Source organism: Leucopleurus acutus, assembly GCF_964270905.1.
Source record: "Leucopleurus acutus genome assembly, chromosome: 8".
In the NCBI taxonomy this organism is placed as follows: Eukaryota; Metazoa; Chordata; class Mammalia; order Artiodactyla; family Delphinidae; genus Leucopleurus; species Leucopleurus acutus.
In genome coordinates this window covers 103118363-103135145 of record NC_139151.1, presented here as the reverse complement: position 1 = coordinate 103135145, position 16783 = coordinate 103118363, and the positions used below count along the sequence as shown (strand labels likewise).

Here is a 16783-nt window from a genome sequence, read left to right as displayed (position 1 = left end):
TCTTTCCTTGGGAAACAGCTTTATTTACAAAACAGGTCTAAAATAAGAACATGAAATAACAAGCCCCTGGGAAGAGCAGGAGAGCTGGCTTTTGGGGACCCACATGTGAAGAAGCCCAGGTGTCCAGGCAAAGGGCCGAAAGGAGGGCCAGGTGTGTGAGGGGACCTAAAATTTGAACTCCTTGTATTTCTTGCTGCCCCCACGGCTGTCCTGGGGCTGAGCTTTCCGTTTCTTTTGCTGTAGGAGAGAACGAAACAGGTTACAACAGGTTAAACAACTGGCTGATCCCCAAAACAAAGAGTGGGCAGCCTGACAGAGCCACACACGTCTGTGGAAAAAGTACTGAAACTGGAATTCTCAGACTTGGATGAGTTCCCTCCCCTCCCTGTGCCTGTTTCATCATCCTTAAAGAGGGCAGCCCACTGGAGGATTCCTAGGTTCCCAACCCCAAGGAAGCTCAGGGCAGCAGGCACTGCGTCCTCCCTCCCTCTCACCACTAGAGGACACCAGCCCACTGAGAAAGGCGGCCCTGGTCCCTGGCGCTCACGAAGCCAGGCTCCTGTGTGCGCGCCCACCTTCTGCTTGGCCGCGTGCTCAGCCACCATGTCACTGAAGTCTTCTTTCTCCACTTGTGCCTGCTGCTCCCGCACGTGCTCCTCATACTTCTGGGTCATGGCCATGGGATCCAGCTCCAGCTCTTCGGGTGCCAGGGCCACTTCCACACCTTGTAGCTCGGGGGCCGGGCCCTTCCGGCTCATAACCTGGAAAAGGAATCAGAGCCTTGTCATCTCCAAAGGGGAAGCTCAGAAGCCCTAGCTCCTGACCCACTTCCCAGCCCCCAAAAGCGGTATCCTCCAAGTGCTCACCGTGGACATGTCATAGATGTGGGTTGATCCCATCATGGCGCCCCCAACAGTGGCCGTTCTCTTCTCTGGCAACACAGTGAACAGCTGAGGCGTCTCACTTCTGCAAAGGACGAGGAGGTCAAGCCCAAAAAGGAAAGGATAAAAGGGTCTCCAGGAGGGACAGCAAAAGAAGTAAGGGCAGCATCCCCACAGAGCTCCCCAGCGAGGTTCCAAGATACCCAGGGGAAAAATTCTGCCCAAGCTGCCTCTGCAAGTCATGGAGACCCATGGGAGGAAGAAGTGCCACCTGTTTCAAGAATGCTACTCGAAATACAACAGCAAATCTACCAATACCAACCCAGACCATGACTTCATCCCCACCCCTCCCCCTGGAAGAGGTGAAAATCTATTCTCACAAAGCAGCCAGAAGGAAAAACGGAATTCACATCCTGTCACTCCTTTGCTCAAAACCCTTTGAGGCTTCTGATCATTGTTTGAATAAACCCAAACTCTTTACCATGACCTATAGGGTTCATCATCTGGTCCCGTACTTAATCCCTGCTCACTACAGTCTAGCCCCAATACCCTTCTTTCTTTTTCTTCCTCAAAACTTGAGACTTCTGCTTCTGGATAAGGAGTAACAGGGACCAGATTTACCCTCCCACCTGAAACTATCAAAAAAGGGGCAAAATATATGGAACAGTGGTTTTCAAGTCACTGGACACGAAGCAACGAAGGACAGTGACTCCTGAGAGACAGGAAACAAATGAGGTGATTCCTTCAATTGTCCATCCTACTGCACTGAGAGTTTCCAGGCTACAGAATAAAGAGGGGAACTCCTGTAGAGCCCAGAGGACTCTAGGAGTTGAAAGGATGCAGCTGAAAGTGCAGAGAGACTACGGTGACTAGAGATCACAGGACAGAGAACTGGAGAAGAGAAAGCAGCACAGAGACTCGAGAACTCAAGAGACCTACAGAGAACCCCCTCAAGTTCTCAGGTGAGTACTGTGTGGATGGAGACTACCAAGGCCAGGGAAAGAACCACCCGTTAGCATTAGTGGTATCATACATGCCTGCTCTTCACACGGGACTGGGAATAGTGCCTAGTCCCACTAGCCAGACTGAAAAACCTCCTGATTAACAGGATATTGGATAGAGTATAGGGTCTTGTGCCTCAATAGTGAAGAGGACTGAGCACTGCTTCAGTCCTGCCTAATGAACCTGAAAAGCAAGACCTGAAAGAATCGAACTGTTTCCAAGTACCTTAACTGTAACCTTGAACAAAACTAAAGAAGATTTATAGGACTATGAAAGTATTCTGGACCTGACAAGGTACATTTCACAAAGTCTGGCATCCAATCAAAAATTACCAGACATGCAAAGAAGCATGAAAATACAATCGTCAATGAGGAAAACAATCAATCCACTTAAATCAACCCAGAACTGGCACAGATGTTAGCATTAGCAGGCAAGTACATTAAAATGTTATTATAATTGGATTCCGTATGTTCAAAAGTCAAATAAGAGACACAGGAGATATAAAAAGACCCAAATCGCACTTCTAGAGATGAAAACTACACTGGATGGGATTAATGTCAGATTAGAAATAGTGGAAAAAAATATTAGCAAACTTGAAGACATAGGAATAGAAAACTTCTAAAATGAAATAAAAAGAGAAATGAGAAATTTTTTAAATGAACAGAGCATCGGTGAGCTGTAGGTCAACTTCAAGAAATCTAATAGATGTATAATTGGAGTTCCCAAAGGAGAGGAGAAAGAGAAGGGAACAGGAAAAAATATTTGGAGAAATAATGGCCAGAATTTTTCCAAAATTAATAAAAACTATAAAGGCACAGATTCCAGATGCTTAACAAACCCCAAGTAAAGAAACAAAAGATGGGACTTCCCTGGCAGTCCAGTGGTTAGGACTCGCCACTTTCACTGCTTTCACTCCTGGCTTTCACCAGGTTGGGGAACTAAGATCCTGCAAGCCATGCAGCATGGCCAGAAAAAGAAGGGAAAAAACACCCCACCAAACCATTTTAACAAAAGAAAGAAATACGAAGAAAACTACACTACTATGCTGCACTACACTGCATGTCATAATCTGTTCAAAACAGTGATAAAAAGAAAATCTTAAAAGCAGCCAGAGAAAAATGGCACAAATGCACAGAGGAACAAAGGAAGGATGATGACAGATTTCCTGTCAAAAATGATGCAAGAAAGAAGACACTGAATCAACATCTTTAAAGTAATGAAAGAAAAAAATCACTGTTAACCTAGAATCCTGTATCTTTCAAAAAGGAAGGCTACTACATGGTTATTATTTTTGTTTAAATGGTCAATTATCTTTTAGAGAGATTTAAATAATAAGAATTGTCTATTATCATTTCCAGTGTTCTTTTACTTGCTCTTACAGTTCTTTCTGCCCCAGCTCTCAGCCCAAATACCTCTTCCTCCATAAGCCTTCCCAAAGGCCTCTCCACCACCCAAATCCCTCTACATCCTATTACTCAGTTTCCTTTGCTACACGTCTTATCCACATCTGAAATTATCTTGTTCTCTGATCACTTGTTTACCTCGCCTGACTTTTTCACTGCAGATGTCCCAGTGCCTAGAGCAGTGCCTGGCACAGAGCTAGTGTTCAATAATTGTTTAAAAAGAAAAAGGGGGGGCCGGAGAAAAAGTCAGCCAGTCCACCTAGAGGCTGAAAATCCTCCCCTCTCAGCCCTCCCTGGTTCCCTCACCCATCCATCGCCTCCTCAATCTTCTTCTTCCTCAGTTCAATGAGTTCAGGGGTCTCCATTCCAGCTGGCACTGATGAGAACCCTCCAGGAGTGATGAGGCCACTGTGAAGAGAGGAACAAGCTCTGGAGTAAAGACAAGGCCCCCAAAGACAGACATACCACTTCAGAGAGGCAGACTCTCTGCTTCCCCCACCTGTCTGCAGGGGTAATGAAGCCCGTCTCATCTGGCTTATCTTCATCACTTTCTTCCTCTTCCTCTTCTTCTGAAGACTCTTCATCAGATGGCTCCAGCTCCCCCCAAGGGGTCCGATCAATCTCTTCTTCCTCAGTCTTGGTCTGAAAGACATCACTCATTCATTCAACAAATGTTTACTATATACCTATTATGTGTCAAGCGGTTGTAAACAGAGGGATATGAGAGTAAACAAATAGACAATAATCACTACCGACAAAGAGCTCATATGCTAGTGGGGAGCTTGCATTACATCTCAGGAAAACATATGTCCCTTTTTCAGACTTTGAAACTTCAGAACACACAGCTCTCTGCTAATGAAGCTATAAACCAACTATCTCTGAACTTCATAACCTTAACTAAGACCAAGCTTGCCAGCCGTGGCCCATACCTGAAATTCAGCAGCATTGGTTCCAAACACATCCCCATAGAGGGGTTTCCCGGTCTCATCTACTGGGGGTTTGCCCCAGCCACCAGCATGGTACCCAAAGGAACAGCTCTGCAAGACAGGAAAAGCAAGTCAGTTCCACTCCTATGCTCCAAAAGAAACACTGAAGCCCTAAAGAAAAGTCATGCTCCAAAGTACAGAACTAACACCTGGGAACTCTGGAGAATTAAATCTTATAAAGCATTACAAAGCAAAAGTAGTAAACAATAAAAATCTGGAGGTAATAGGTTGGGGAGATGGGAGCAGAAAGCATGCTAATAATTTCAGCCTTTGTGGCAGAGTCCATGCTATCTGAAACTGAAACATACACTTTAAAAAACATTACTCCAACTTCTTACTGATTTTTCCTAACTTTGGTAAGCTTTTAGAATCTATTACTCTTAAGGGACAGAAATTTTTATCTGAAGTTTAACAATTACTTCTTTTTCACTTTAATAAATCTTTCCTTAAAAAAATTTTAAAAATAAAAATAAGTTCAATGCCATTCCTGAGATAAAATTATATCTATCTCTCTGATAATATCAGAGAGATTATCTGGAAACACATTCACCAGATATTAAATTTGGTTATTTGAGTGGTGAAATGTGGGTGATGTGTTTTCATCTTTGTACTTGTCAATTCTGATTGACCACTTTATGACAAGCATCTCAGATTCTTTTTTAAAACAAAAACCATTACTCCTTAAAAAAAAAAAAAAAGGACACATGGTAGAATGAGAAAAGGGAAAAGAAAATCATCCTCTAGTTAAAAAGTAGAGCCAGGGCTTCCCTGGTGGCGCAGTGGTTGAGAGTCCGCCTGCCGATGCAGGGGACACGGGTTCGTGCCCCAGTCCGGGAAGATCCCACATGCCGCGGAGTGGCTGGGTCCGTGAGCCATGGCCGCTGAGCCTGCGCGTCCGGAGCCTGTGCTCCGCAACGGGAGAGGCCTGCATACCGCAAAAAAGAAAAAAAATGTAGAGCCAGCTAAGAATGAAAGAAAAGACAGTACTCACCTCGGGGATAGGCGAGTTCAGCCCAGGGATTTTCAGGTTGGGGTACGACGGGGGTGGTCCATATCGCTGCATGGCAATCAGCCACGGGGGAGGGACCTTGTGGGCATTCTGCAGGAAAAAGAGGACAGGATACCATCTGCCCAACCCTATCCCCCTGTCTCTCTCCTGCCCCAATTCCCAACCCCTTCTCTACTTTCCCAGTCAGATAACTGGCACTCACTGGTCCTACTGGCATCCCCAAGGAAATCCTCAGCTCATCAGACAGATCTCCTGGCTTCTTCTCCTTCAGTCGTGTCTCAAACTCCTTCCCCTGAGGAAAAAGCCAAGCATGCTGTATTGTGGACACCAGACACACACTGGGAGGTCAATTGCAAGAGGACGTGAGAACAAAGACGAGATGTCCCAATCCACATCAGACACAAAGTCCCACTGAGGGCTACCCAGTTCCCACTCTGATTCTCATCACTTCTTTCCCTGGCTAGAGTAGGGAAAGGAATAAAGGCCAGGAAGTAGGGAGAAAGGCAAGACTCCCAGTGCAGTCACTAACCCACTATGAGAACGTGGCCAAATCTAAGGACAGGCTTTCTCATCTGCTAAATGAGGACGTTCGAGAAGATGATCTCCAAGGTCCTTCCACTTCAAAAACTGCACGGTGATTATTTCAAGCATCAGAAAAAAAATACTTTTCTCCTACCCTCAATACTAAACGTTTCCTAAAAGCATCTGCCCTTGGCCCCTCTGTTCCTGAACCACCCACAATAAACAATGATCACCTCAAAGACATAGTCTGCATTTCTCTTTCAGAAAACTACCTCATTCCAAACTCTAAGGCTGAGGGGAGGGGCCCCGTACCCGCTTCCAGCTTCCAAACCCCTTTTGACCAAGAGTTACACAGCCATGCCCAAAGGCCCAGCCTTGCCTCCCCGCCCCCTCCCGGACCTCGTAGTACAGGTCCCCGTGGATGGTCAGCTTTGGCTTGGTCTGCCACTTGAAGAAGGCGTCATGCAGTTTCTGGTAGTCAATGTCGATCTTCCCCATCTTGGGCCGAACCTTCTCGCGCATCTTTGACTTCATGGTTTTCTGTTCTTCCTGTGGGGCATGGCAGAAGACACACCATAAAAGGTATTCACCAAGTTCAACTCTTGGTAGGTCTAAATCCCCACTCCCAAAAGAGACAGAGGGAAACCTCATTTGGCTCATTCCGAAAGTCACCAAAATCCTTCCTGCTCAAGCCCCTCAAAATTACATGATCCACGCTGAACAAAATAGATGTAACATATGAAATCAGCCTCAGCTATCTAGGTCAAATATTTTTTAAGCCATCTGATCAAGAGACTGAGCTCATCAGTTGCCTCTGCAGAGAGCTAGGTGACTAGAATCTAACTGGGAGGCAGGTTTCACCATGTGCTTTGGTACCTCCTTAATTTCTGCACTACACGCAACTATTACCTAATGAGAGTATTTAATTAAAAATTTTAAATTCAAGAAGTTACACAACCACCATACATTTCTAGCCACAAGTGCATCAGGTTCACACAGGGGGCAGAGAACTACAGACACAGCAACCTGCAGAGGGAGGAGTCACCGTGTGCAAATGAGAGAGTTGGCAAAGTGCAGGCAGGGGGACAAGGACACAAAGGGGCAAACCGAACCGCACAGAACCGGAAGTCTCAGCGGGGGCAAGAGAGCGAGCTCTGAGCATACAGGTGAGGTCTGCCTTTTGTGAGATGTCCTTCCCCTCCTGCCCTCCCTGCCATGTGTGACATGCAGTGCTGACTTCTAAACTGAAGAATAAATAATCAGACAATTAATGTGTAGGTGGGTTTTGGGAGCCAGCTGCCATTTTGAAGCCAGTTGCTGCTAAGGACGTGGATCCCCCAGGGCAGATCTGAACCCCAGCCAGGCCCTCACCTTCTCCTGCAGGGCCTCCCGCATCTCCTGGATGCCTGTGCGTTTGATGAAGTCGGGTAGCTCGAAGGGGGGCTTCTCAATGCCTCGTTTGCCCTGCAGGTACTTGCGCTTAAAACACCAGTGGCGAGGCACGGGCACAGAATTCCGAGTGGCCTTGAGGTGAACCAAGAGCTTGGGGTCCTGCGCAGTCACATCATGCATCTCCACAACGTCGGGCCGAGCCACAAGCTGGAAAACACAGCAGCATCCCTCTGGAAAGCCTGAACTTCTCAGATCTAAAGCTTGCTTGCTTGCTCTTCCTCAAAGGGCCTGTCCCGGGCCTCCTTCAAAGCCCTCCTCCCCACCCAGAGAGCAAACCCCCTGAGAGGTTCCGGGAGCTCCTCGTGTGCTCTCCCAGCTGGGCTCCAGGCCCTGATGGGGCGTCTCAGCTCTCACCTGCTTGAGTTCAGCCACAGTGAAGCGATTCATTCGGCGCAGCTTCTTCTTGGACAGCTTGGGGGCTTCTGGCTTCTTTTCCTAGAACAGGACATTTTTTCTTTTTCTTGGCCTCACTGCACGGCTTGCGGGATCTTACTTCCCCAACCTGGGATTGAACCCGTGCCCCCTGCCGTGGAAGTGTGGAGTCCTAACCACTGGACCACCAGGGAAGTCCCAGAACAATCATCTCTTGTGAGCAGGATACTTAGGTGTGAATCAGACCGCCCAGCTTACCCTGAAACTAAAGCCACCAAAGGACTTCTCCCCTGCAAGAGTTCCCCATGGTCCCTCGCTGGATGCATCTCAGCTACTCGTCCCCAGAGTCCTTGTTTCCCCAACAGGAGAGCGTGGGCCTCACCTGCTCGTCATCACTGCTATCATCATCGCTGTCCTTGTGCTCCTCCTCAAAGCCCTTCTTCTTGGGGGCCGCAGAGTTCTCCAGTTTGTCAAGTTTCTCTGGCTCCTTCTCCTTCTCCTTCTTCACGTCATCAGTGAGCTGAGGAGGCAGACAGCATGGAAACCCCAGCCCTGGGCCCCTCCCCGGTTCCTGAACCTGGCACTGAAGAGGTGCCCTCCTCACCTTGTCCTGCCCCATCCCTGCCCCTACTCTGCTAGCTCGGCCCCTTCCGAGGGCGCTCCTCCTTGTACCTTGAAAGCCTCAAAAATCCTCTTGAAGAAGATGAAGTTGGGCTCATAAATTTCAGGCTCTTCAGTCACGTACTCAATTTCCACATCAGCCGCTGGGGAGTCAGAGCCACGGGAGCGGCTTGACTCTTTGTCTCGGTCCCCAGAGCTCTCAGATGATGCCCCCCGCACCCGCTGGGGCTTTTTCTTCTTCTTTCGGTTCCGACGCTTCCGGTTTTTCTGCCAAAACATGGAAAACCAACTGGGTCAGGGAATCCAAGCACCATGCTTGCCTCCCAACCGCCAATCTCACCCAATTTCCCCAAGTGACTGAGAAAAGAGGCCTTGAAGTCAGACCACAAAGTTCTACCCCTCCCAAGCTGTGTGCCTCTGAGTACATTACTGCATCTCTCAGAACCTCAGTTATTTCAGCTCTAAAATGGAGGCAGGCATCACACTCAGAACTCAAAGGATTTAGCCAATTGAATAAAAAATACCTGTAAGACGCTTTGGACAAAGAACTGGCAAGAGACAGCAGCTACTGCTTATTGAACACTTAGAATAGGGGTTATTTTAGGGCCCAAACCCTCTCTCTGACATCCCTTCCAGATCCAGCTCCATCCATACCTCTTTTTTAGATATGGACACTGTGTCCTCCTCAGTCTCTGACGCTGAGTGGCCCAGGGACGAGCGAGTATCTGTCTCCATTTCCTCTTCGTCTGTAAGGGAGGAAGGAGGCCATCAGTCTCTTCACGGTAACCCCTCTTTACCAAGAGCCAGTTTCTCTCTCAAATCCTCCTCGGGGGAGGGAGGAGGGAAGCAAACTTGGCTTCAGCTCTGCAGGCTCTGTCCCTGCAGCCCTTGGGACACGGTGACACACTCACCCTGCTGAGAGTTCATCTCTTCCTGGCGGCTCTCCTTTAGCTGCAGGATCTTTTCCAAAGCCTGGGGGATCTTGGGGCCCACAGAGGGGTCATCCATCTGCCAGAGACAACCCAGGCAGAGGGGGTGATCACAGTGCCCTTTTTCCTCCGACTCCTACCTCTTATACTCGAAAGCCTGCTGGCCAGGTGTTGGGAACAGCAGATAGGGGACAACACCAACTGAATTCAACCATTCCTCAGCATCCCTCAAAGTGAAGCCCAGAACCCTACCCCAGAAACGTCTCCCAGACCCTACTTCCTGCCCTACCTAAGTATGTTTTAAGTAAATATGGCTCCCCGCACCCAACCCCACCCCCAGAAGTTCTCCCATCTTCTCTGGAATCCTTCTCAAAAAATCTAGAAACAGTCCCTTTCTAAAACACTCTCCTGTCCCTAGGAGGAAATCAGCAATCTCACCTCTCTGTTCTCATCTCCAGGAGGTGGTGGGGGACCACGAGGCCGAGGAACAGGGGCCCCCATAGGCAGGACAGTGGGAGTGGGACCCACTGGAGCAGCCACTGAGAGGAGAAAAAACAAAATCTCAGGTAAGAAAAGACAAATCACACATTTTAAAAATTACCTTCCTTGGGGCTTCCCTGGCGGCTCAGTGGTTGGGAATCCGCCTGCCAATGCAGGGGACATGGGTTCGAGTCCTGGTCCAGGAAGATCCCACGTGCCACAGAGCAAGTAAGCCTGTGTGCCACAACTACTGAGCCTGTGCCCTAGAGCCCGCAAACTACTACTAAGCCCACATGCCACAACTACTGAAGCCCACATGCCTAGAGCCCATGCTCCACAACAAAGAGAAGCCAACGTAATGAGAAGCCTGTGCACCGCAAAGAAGAGTAGCCCCTGCTCGCCGCAACTAGAGAAAGCCCGTGCACAGCAATGAAGGCCCAATGCAGCCAAAAATAAAATAACTAAATTTTTTTAAAAAGAATGATTTGAAAAAAAAATCAAAACATAAAAATTACCTTCCTTGCTTCAAAGTCAGGGTAATGGTTACCCTTGGGAGAGGGGGTGGCTAGAAGGATGCAGGGCTTCTAGGGTGCTGGTAGTTTTGGTTCTTGGTCCAAGTGCTAGTTGTATGGATGTATTCAGTTTGTGAAAATTCACTGAACTGTACGCTTACAATATGTGCACCTTTTTATGTGATATATACTTAAGTTAAAAATTGTCATCATCTTCCTTGCCCTTCCCTTCCATTTCCATGGTCTTACCTCGAGGACCCAGAGGAGTGCGAACACCAATTTGGCCCATGTCTTGTGGGGGCCGAGGGACTGGCGTGCCCATCTTGGCAATCTCCTGCTGCCGTTCCTGCTCCAGTAACACAGCTGCCTATGAGAGGGAAGTAGGAGTTGGAGACACCGCTTTGGAAATCCATTGGGCAGGCAGCACCTGGCAAATGCAGCCTTTCAGCCAGGTAACGGGCCCAAGGAGAACTGATTAATCAGGTACCACCTGTGTTCTGACATCCTCGCCACACCCACACTTCCAGGCTATTGATCCAAGTGAAGGAGCCCTCTCACCACAAAAGAAAACCCCTGGAAATTACACCAATAAAAACCCTGAGAAACTTCTGGTTCCTAACAGAGAATTTAATACTTAATAAACACTACCTTCTGTTTTTCAACAAGGTTTTTCTTCCCCAAGAGATTAAGTTATTTCTAAGGAATTCTTTAGAAATACACTGAATTCTTTTCTTGTACCTACCCCTCAAGGTCTAGCACAATCTGGGCAAAGACAGTGCTCTGTAAATATTTCCATATTTGTTGCTGTTAATGCTTATTTTCTAATACTCCTGAGTAACGTATGGGGTAACAACTGATATAATGTGTCTCTGTGGCTGAATGTCTTATGTATCATTTCCTAACTCAGAGCCATCACGTTTAAACTAAATCTGATACAAATAACTAAATTAGCCCAGAGTTCTCTCCAATGTACCTCAAATGATATCATGTAAGACTAGTAGGGGTCAGGAAACCTTTTCTGTAATGGGCCAGTCAGTAAACATTTTAGCCTTTTCAGACTGTCTGTACAGACTCTGTTGTGTATTCTCCGTTTGTTTTTTGTTGTGTTTTTTTAAACGATCCTTCAAAAATATAAAGACCATTCTTACATCACAAGCCATACAAAAACAGGCTGTACTCCACAGTTTACCAACCCTTGGGCTACATGAAAGAGAGAATTATTTAGGAGATACTGGAACTTAGATGAGGACGAGGTAACCTCCACGGAAAACTTTTTTTTTGTGTGTGTGTGGCCATACCATGCGGCTTGCAGGATCTTAGTTCCCTCACCAGGGATCGAACCCAGGCCCCCAGCAGTGGAAGCGCAGAGTCCTAACCACTGGACCGCCAGGGAATTCCCTCCATGGAGAACTTGAATGGTACTTCTCGTTTTAGACACTAAGCACTAGAAGTGACAGACAACGAATTGGACCCTGAGGTCAAAGGTTAGGATGAGGGAGGCATTACCCGCTTCTGCTGCTCCAAAAGTTCATGTTCCTTCAGTGAATGATCTCCCTGCTTAAAAAAGAAAACAAGCTCATACCGGCACCAATACCCCACAGGCCAGTCTGCCAAAACTCTGCTTCCTGGCGTCCTCTTCCAGCCTAGGGCCCAAGTCTTTGGTTCAGACCTTCCCAGAAGCCTTGGCCCCAGGATCCGGCTCTCTCTGAGGCTCCACTCCCCTTTCGGGACCCTGATGAGATCCAGGCTCAGGCCGCCACCTGCCCTACCTGCTTGGCACGCTCCTCCTGCTGCATCAGCAACGCCGCCTGCTGCTGCGCCAGCTTTAGCCGCTCTTCCTCTGACAGCGCCACGGGATCGCCCACCCGGAGAGGAGGAGGGGGCCCCAGGTTTGGTGGGCGGGGTCCAACTGCCATAGGAAAGCCAAGGCCAAGGCCGGGTGGGGGTGGTGGGGGTGGCGGAGGAGGTTGCAGAGGAGGGAGTCCCATGGGGGGGGGTGGCATGGGAATCCCAGAGAGCTGTGGGGAAAATAAGACCGTTAACTAGGCAGCATTTATCTAACTGCAGACATTTGCTGGGGAACTGCTATAAGCCAGGTGCTGGGATGTGAAGTCAAATGACGCATAATTCTTGCACTCAAGAAAAGAATACTCTACAGCAATATCAAGGATATCGAGAATACTCTATAGCAATGTTAACTCTGGGGCACCAACTAATGGAAGCTATCAACTCGCTCTCCAGAAAAATATCACGAACACAGACTTTGCATACAATTTCAGGAGATTCAGGGACACCTCAAAAGGCCATCTAAGAACTTCTCATCCCACACATAGAAGTCCCTGGACCCCAAGTCAGAGCCACTGCTCTAAAGAAAGAGAGTCAAATCCTGGATCAGAAAAGACATGGAAGTTGAGAGGAGCTGGAGCCACTGTGCCCCCAAGGACTCACTAAATATACAGTATGAAATCAAATCAGGGAGTAAGCCCTAGTTTCTCACTGAATAATATGGCAACTGTGTGCTGGGAGGGCAGAGAAGAGGGTGATTACTTTCCACTGGGGGAGGAGTAAATCAGGCTTCCGGATATTTAAGCTGAATTTTAAATGACATATAGTATTTGGAGGAGCTGACACCGAGGAAAGAGGCAAGGATCAGGACCAAGGGAGAATTGAAGAGTTCCCAATACTGTCATCACAGCACCTCCCTGCCCAATCGGCTAGTTGCATCCCTCCCGTACATTCCATGTGAGAGGATGGGCTACTGTGAGTAGAAACGGATCTTATCAAGCCGGACAATCTCCTTACCTGAGCTGACATAGGAGGGGGAGCAGCTTTGTCCCCATCTTCACCTCTCAGAACGGGCCGATTCAGGACGATGCCAGTCTGAGAAAGAGAAGGACTCTGAGTCAGCCCAAAAGGAGTTCTTCCACTGAACAACATTCGCTCTGTTCAACAAAATTTACCCAGAGCCTGTCTGCCAGAGCTCGTACTGGACTCTCAGGAAGACCGATATATCTGAGCAGGCAAGAAGAGGCAAAAAGAGCAAGACCCCACTTGCTGTACGGAGATACGTTAAGAACGAAGACCGAGTTGTTAGGGATCATTAATGCCTCCTCGAAAAGCTCGGCCTACCCTGATGTCCCGCCACCAACACTTACCTGGCGGGTGTAGGTCTGCAGCCGCTCCACCAGCTCCTCGCGAGTCCCTGCTGGGCAAAGCACAGGATCAATGGGGCAGGTCAGGCGGAGCAGGCCCAAGTCAGGCCCCCACGGCCAGCCTCCACCCTCGCCCCCGAGTCTCCGGGGTAACCAGCTCCGCTTCCCCGCAGGCCTGCACTTTCCCGCTCTTGACCTCCCGTGCTCCTCACCCTGGATCGGAGCTCCGATCTCTGCTAATTTGGCCTGAAGCTCCTGGGCAGCCCAGGCACCATAGTGCCCAGGGGGCGGCGGCGGCGGCAGCTGCAACTCCCCTTTAGGGGGTTCGGGATGCTCGGCCGCCATCTTAGCCGCAGGAAGGCGCGCGACCAACCCAGAAGCTCGGGCCAGCCTCCCAGCCCACTTCCCGGAACTTCCGGCAGCGCTCGAGGGTTGTTAGGCCTTTCCGATAAGGGCCCACCCCCTGCCGTTCTCCAATGGTGCTAAGCGGCCTGGTCGCGAAGCCTTCTGGGAGTTGTAGTGCGCGGGTCACGGTCTCTGAGGGTCAAAAGCCGGGAGGGGAGAACAGTGGCCGGCCACGGCACCGGGAACACTGGGGGCCGGAGCTGGGGCGGGGCTGCGGGGAAAGATGGACCTGCCCGGAGGGCGTGCTTTCATCGTCTCACGGGCCGCAGCACTGACCTCCCGCCTTCCGGCCCGACTCCCTGGTCGGGCGTGAGAGGCCCGGACGCTTACGTTCCGGGGGGACTCGTTCCCCCGGCGGCCGCGCGCTGTGGGCGCCAAGCGGGAGGTTGCAGCCGATGCCTGTGATAAAACAGTGTCTGATTGTCTGCCCGCCCACCCCCGGCCCAGGCATGGATGAATGGGCTGAAAGGGGATCGGAGCCGGGAGCGAAGTGGGCCCTCCCGGCTGAGCTCCAGCTGCCGACCTGGGGGAAGGGCCACACTAAAGCCCCTTTTTCCACCTTCCTGGCCGGCTCAAATGTCATCTCTAAGCTGTCTCCCGCCTTTCCTACCCTGGAGTGCCCGTAACACGTCGAAACCTCCACCATTTGTTTTGAATTCTTTCTTGCCCTTTCTCCGCACTTCCAACTCCAAGACAGGAGTTTTTACTGGCTCGCAGTACCTGGCGTTAAGGAGGCGATCAATAAATGATTACTTAAAAAAAAAAAAATGTAACAGTCTTTCTGGCTACAGGATTTGGGTGTTTTTTAGTCTTGAAAATAACTCAGGGGATTCCCTGGCTGTCCAGTGGCTAGGACTCAGTGCTTTCACTGTGGAGCCGGGGTTCCATCCCTGGTCAGGGAACTAAGACCCCACAGGCCTCACGGCGCAGCCAAAAAAAATAAAGAAAATAAACTCAGGACCTTTTCTTCCCTCATCCCCACCAGCCTACCATTGCAGCTGACCCTGTCTGCTGCTCCCCTACCTCACCAGTGGCCTGTGCCCCTGAGGGAGGGATGGGCGGTGCCCCATGCTTGCCCACCTTCTACTTCTCCCTGTCCTGACCAGTCAATTCAGTTAACCTTCCCCCCTTCTGCCACTAGCTGTGAGGTCCCTCTCCCATTCTAGCTCTGCTCTCTCACTGACAGCCAGGCTCCCGTTCTGTGTGAGTGTGTGTGTGTTGGGTGAGAGAGCTGGGAACCTCAGAATGGTCTCCTTTCCCCCTGACACCCACATCTTTCAGATCTTCTCTCTAGCATGCTCTATTTCACCAACCACCCCCAACAGAGGAGTAGCTGGGAGCAGGGAAAAAAGAATGGGATGTCAGGTCCAGGGAAGGTGAGATTTAGGAGAGACAAAGAAAAGGACTGGACCAGGAAGGTTGCTCACATCCTAACCCAGGCTAGGAAATTCTCTTTGCACCCACCCAAACCTGGACCTTCCCCTTTTCATCACTACCACCATCCCAGTCTCCTGACACTCCCAGAGGAGAAGCCAAACCCAGAAAGGACAGAAGAAAGAACAGCACTGCCTTCCCCTCCAGCTTGTCAGCCCACTCAGGCAGCACCATTCCTGACCCAGAGGAAGTGTCTTTCTGCTCCCTGTAACTGGAGAGCCACTGCAGGTCATCTGAGGCCAAAGGCCCCAAAGCATGTGTATGTGCTAGGAAAGAGGCTGGGGGTCTCTGAGGCAGGATAAACTAAGGGCCGATGGTTGAAGATGCAATGTAGCCAGGGCCAGAAAAGGACAGGCCAATTGGGGCCTCATTTTCTCCCAACAGCCCTGGGACCCAGGCAGGATATGACCCTCCTCCAGTTGTGCGGAAGGGAAGACTGAGGGGCAGAGAGACACTGATGTCCCCAAGGGGTCAAACTGGGACCACAAGCAGTTCTCTTGACTCTGAGAGTCCCCATTCCCTTCTCCTTAACAAGGACCCTCACGCGATACCTATCTGTGTGGGTCTAGCACGGAATCCAGTCCCCTCCTTCCCATACCAGGCAAGGTCCCAGTTTTGGGTGGCTACCCCAGCTCCAGGATCCTTGCCATACCAGGCCAGGAAGGCAGGAGAAAGCAGGGTTCCTGAGAACCACATAACTAAATGTGCGGCTGGGGCTCTTGGTGTCTGGTACGACTTTGGGAGCTGCTGCTGCTTGGCTCCCAGGTGGCTGGAGCTAAGGACAAAGAAGGCAGTAGAAAATTCAGGATCCTCACACAGAGTTCACACAGAGCCTTCACATGTATCATCTCTGCAGCCTGAGAACAACTCCAAGAACAGCTCCCTATTGTAGAGCTGGAAGCATCCAGGCCCAGGAAGTTGCCTCTTGACTCCGGAACTTAAGTTCAACCCGGGTTGAACTTGGGTTCTCTGATTCCCAGCACACAAGTGCCTAGGCACGGGTCCCGGGCCCACCACAGTTCTGGCCAAGAGTGAGTGGATCTGGACTCCCAGTGCAGAGTAGGAGTGGGTCAGCAGCAGGGGCTGGAAAGGAAAGGGTCCCTAGGGGTGTGAGGACAGATGGGACCAGACCCCAGGCTGGAGGGTATTCCTCTGCTGGAGGTGGAAAGAGGAGAAGGGGGTGGGGGGAAACCATGTAGGTACTGGTACATGTACCTGTGTCTCTAACTCTCCCAGGGCCTTCCCCGCCCAAGGGTGACCAGTGGGGCCCAGCAAAGCCGGAGTATCCAGATACCGTCCAGGCCTCAGTTTCCCCTCCTATAGAGTGAGGGCAAGCAGCTGGCCACCTTGGTGTCCAGACTCTGCAAAGGCTGCCCAGGGAAGATGCCCGCATGCGAAGACGCCACTCGGAGAGTGTTCTCGGGGAGCCTGCGAGTCAGGGCTGCCCCCTCCCCTTCCCACTCCTCTTCCCCTCCCCCTCCCCTGCTCGCCGGCCCCCGCCCCCGCCCCCGCCCCGCCTCCGCCTCCGGTGTGCGATGGGGGGCGGGCGGCGGGCAGAGCCAAGAGCAGCGGAGCTGAGCTGACGCTGCCACCTGATCCCATCCAGGCGCGGAGAGGCGAGCG

At 50.4% G+C, this 16783-nt stretch overlaps 1 protein-coding gene across 3 annotated transcripts; it reads right to left on the bottom strand.

The window, feature by feature from the left end:
• SF3B2 (splicing factor 3b subunit 2) lies at positions 1 to 13677 on the bottom strand. Of its 3 annotated transcripts, none has more exons than XM_082843879.1 (22): positions 13534 to 13677; positions 13325 to 13374; positions 12972 to 13049; positions 11939 to 12187; positions 11676 to 11726; positions 10419 to 10536; positions 9616 to 9716; positions 9160 to 9256; positions 8903 to 8994; positions 8300 to 8515; positions 8010 to 8147; positions 7610 to 7690; positions 7175 to 7402; positions 6203 to 6352; positions 5484 to 5573; positions 5264 to 5371; positions 4216 to 4323; positions 3786 to 3928; positions 3593 to 3694; positions 867 to 966; positions 576 to 761; positions 1 to 237 (listed from the first exon to the last, which is right to left on the bottom strand). In XM_082843879.1, exons 1-22 carry the CDS (start codon positions 13664 to 13666, stop codon positions 166 to 168), a joined length of 2691 nt encoding a protein of 896 aa, XP_082700005.1. In that variant the 5' UTR covers positions 13667 to 13677; the 3' UTR covers positions 1 to 165. The 3 variants fall into 3 exon arrangements, with proteins under 3 accessions (XP_082700005.1, XP_082700007.1, XP_082700006.1); XM_082843881.1 differs by having other exon boundaries at positions 11676 to 11723; XM_082843880.1 differs by having other exon boundaries at positions 13325 to 13371.
• Between the last annotated feature and the right edge of the window lie 3106 nt (positions 13678 to 16783).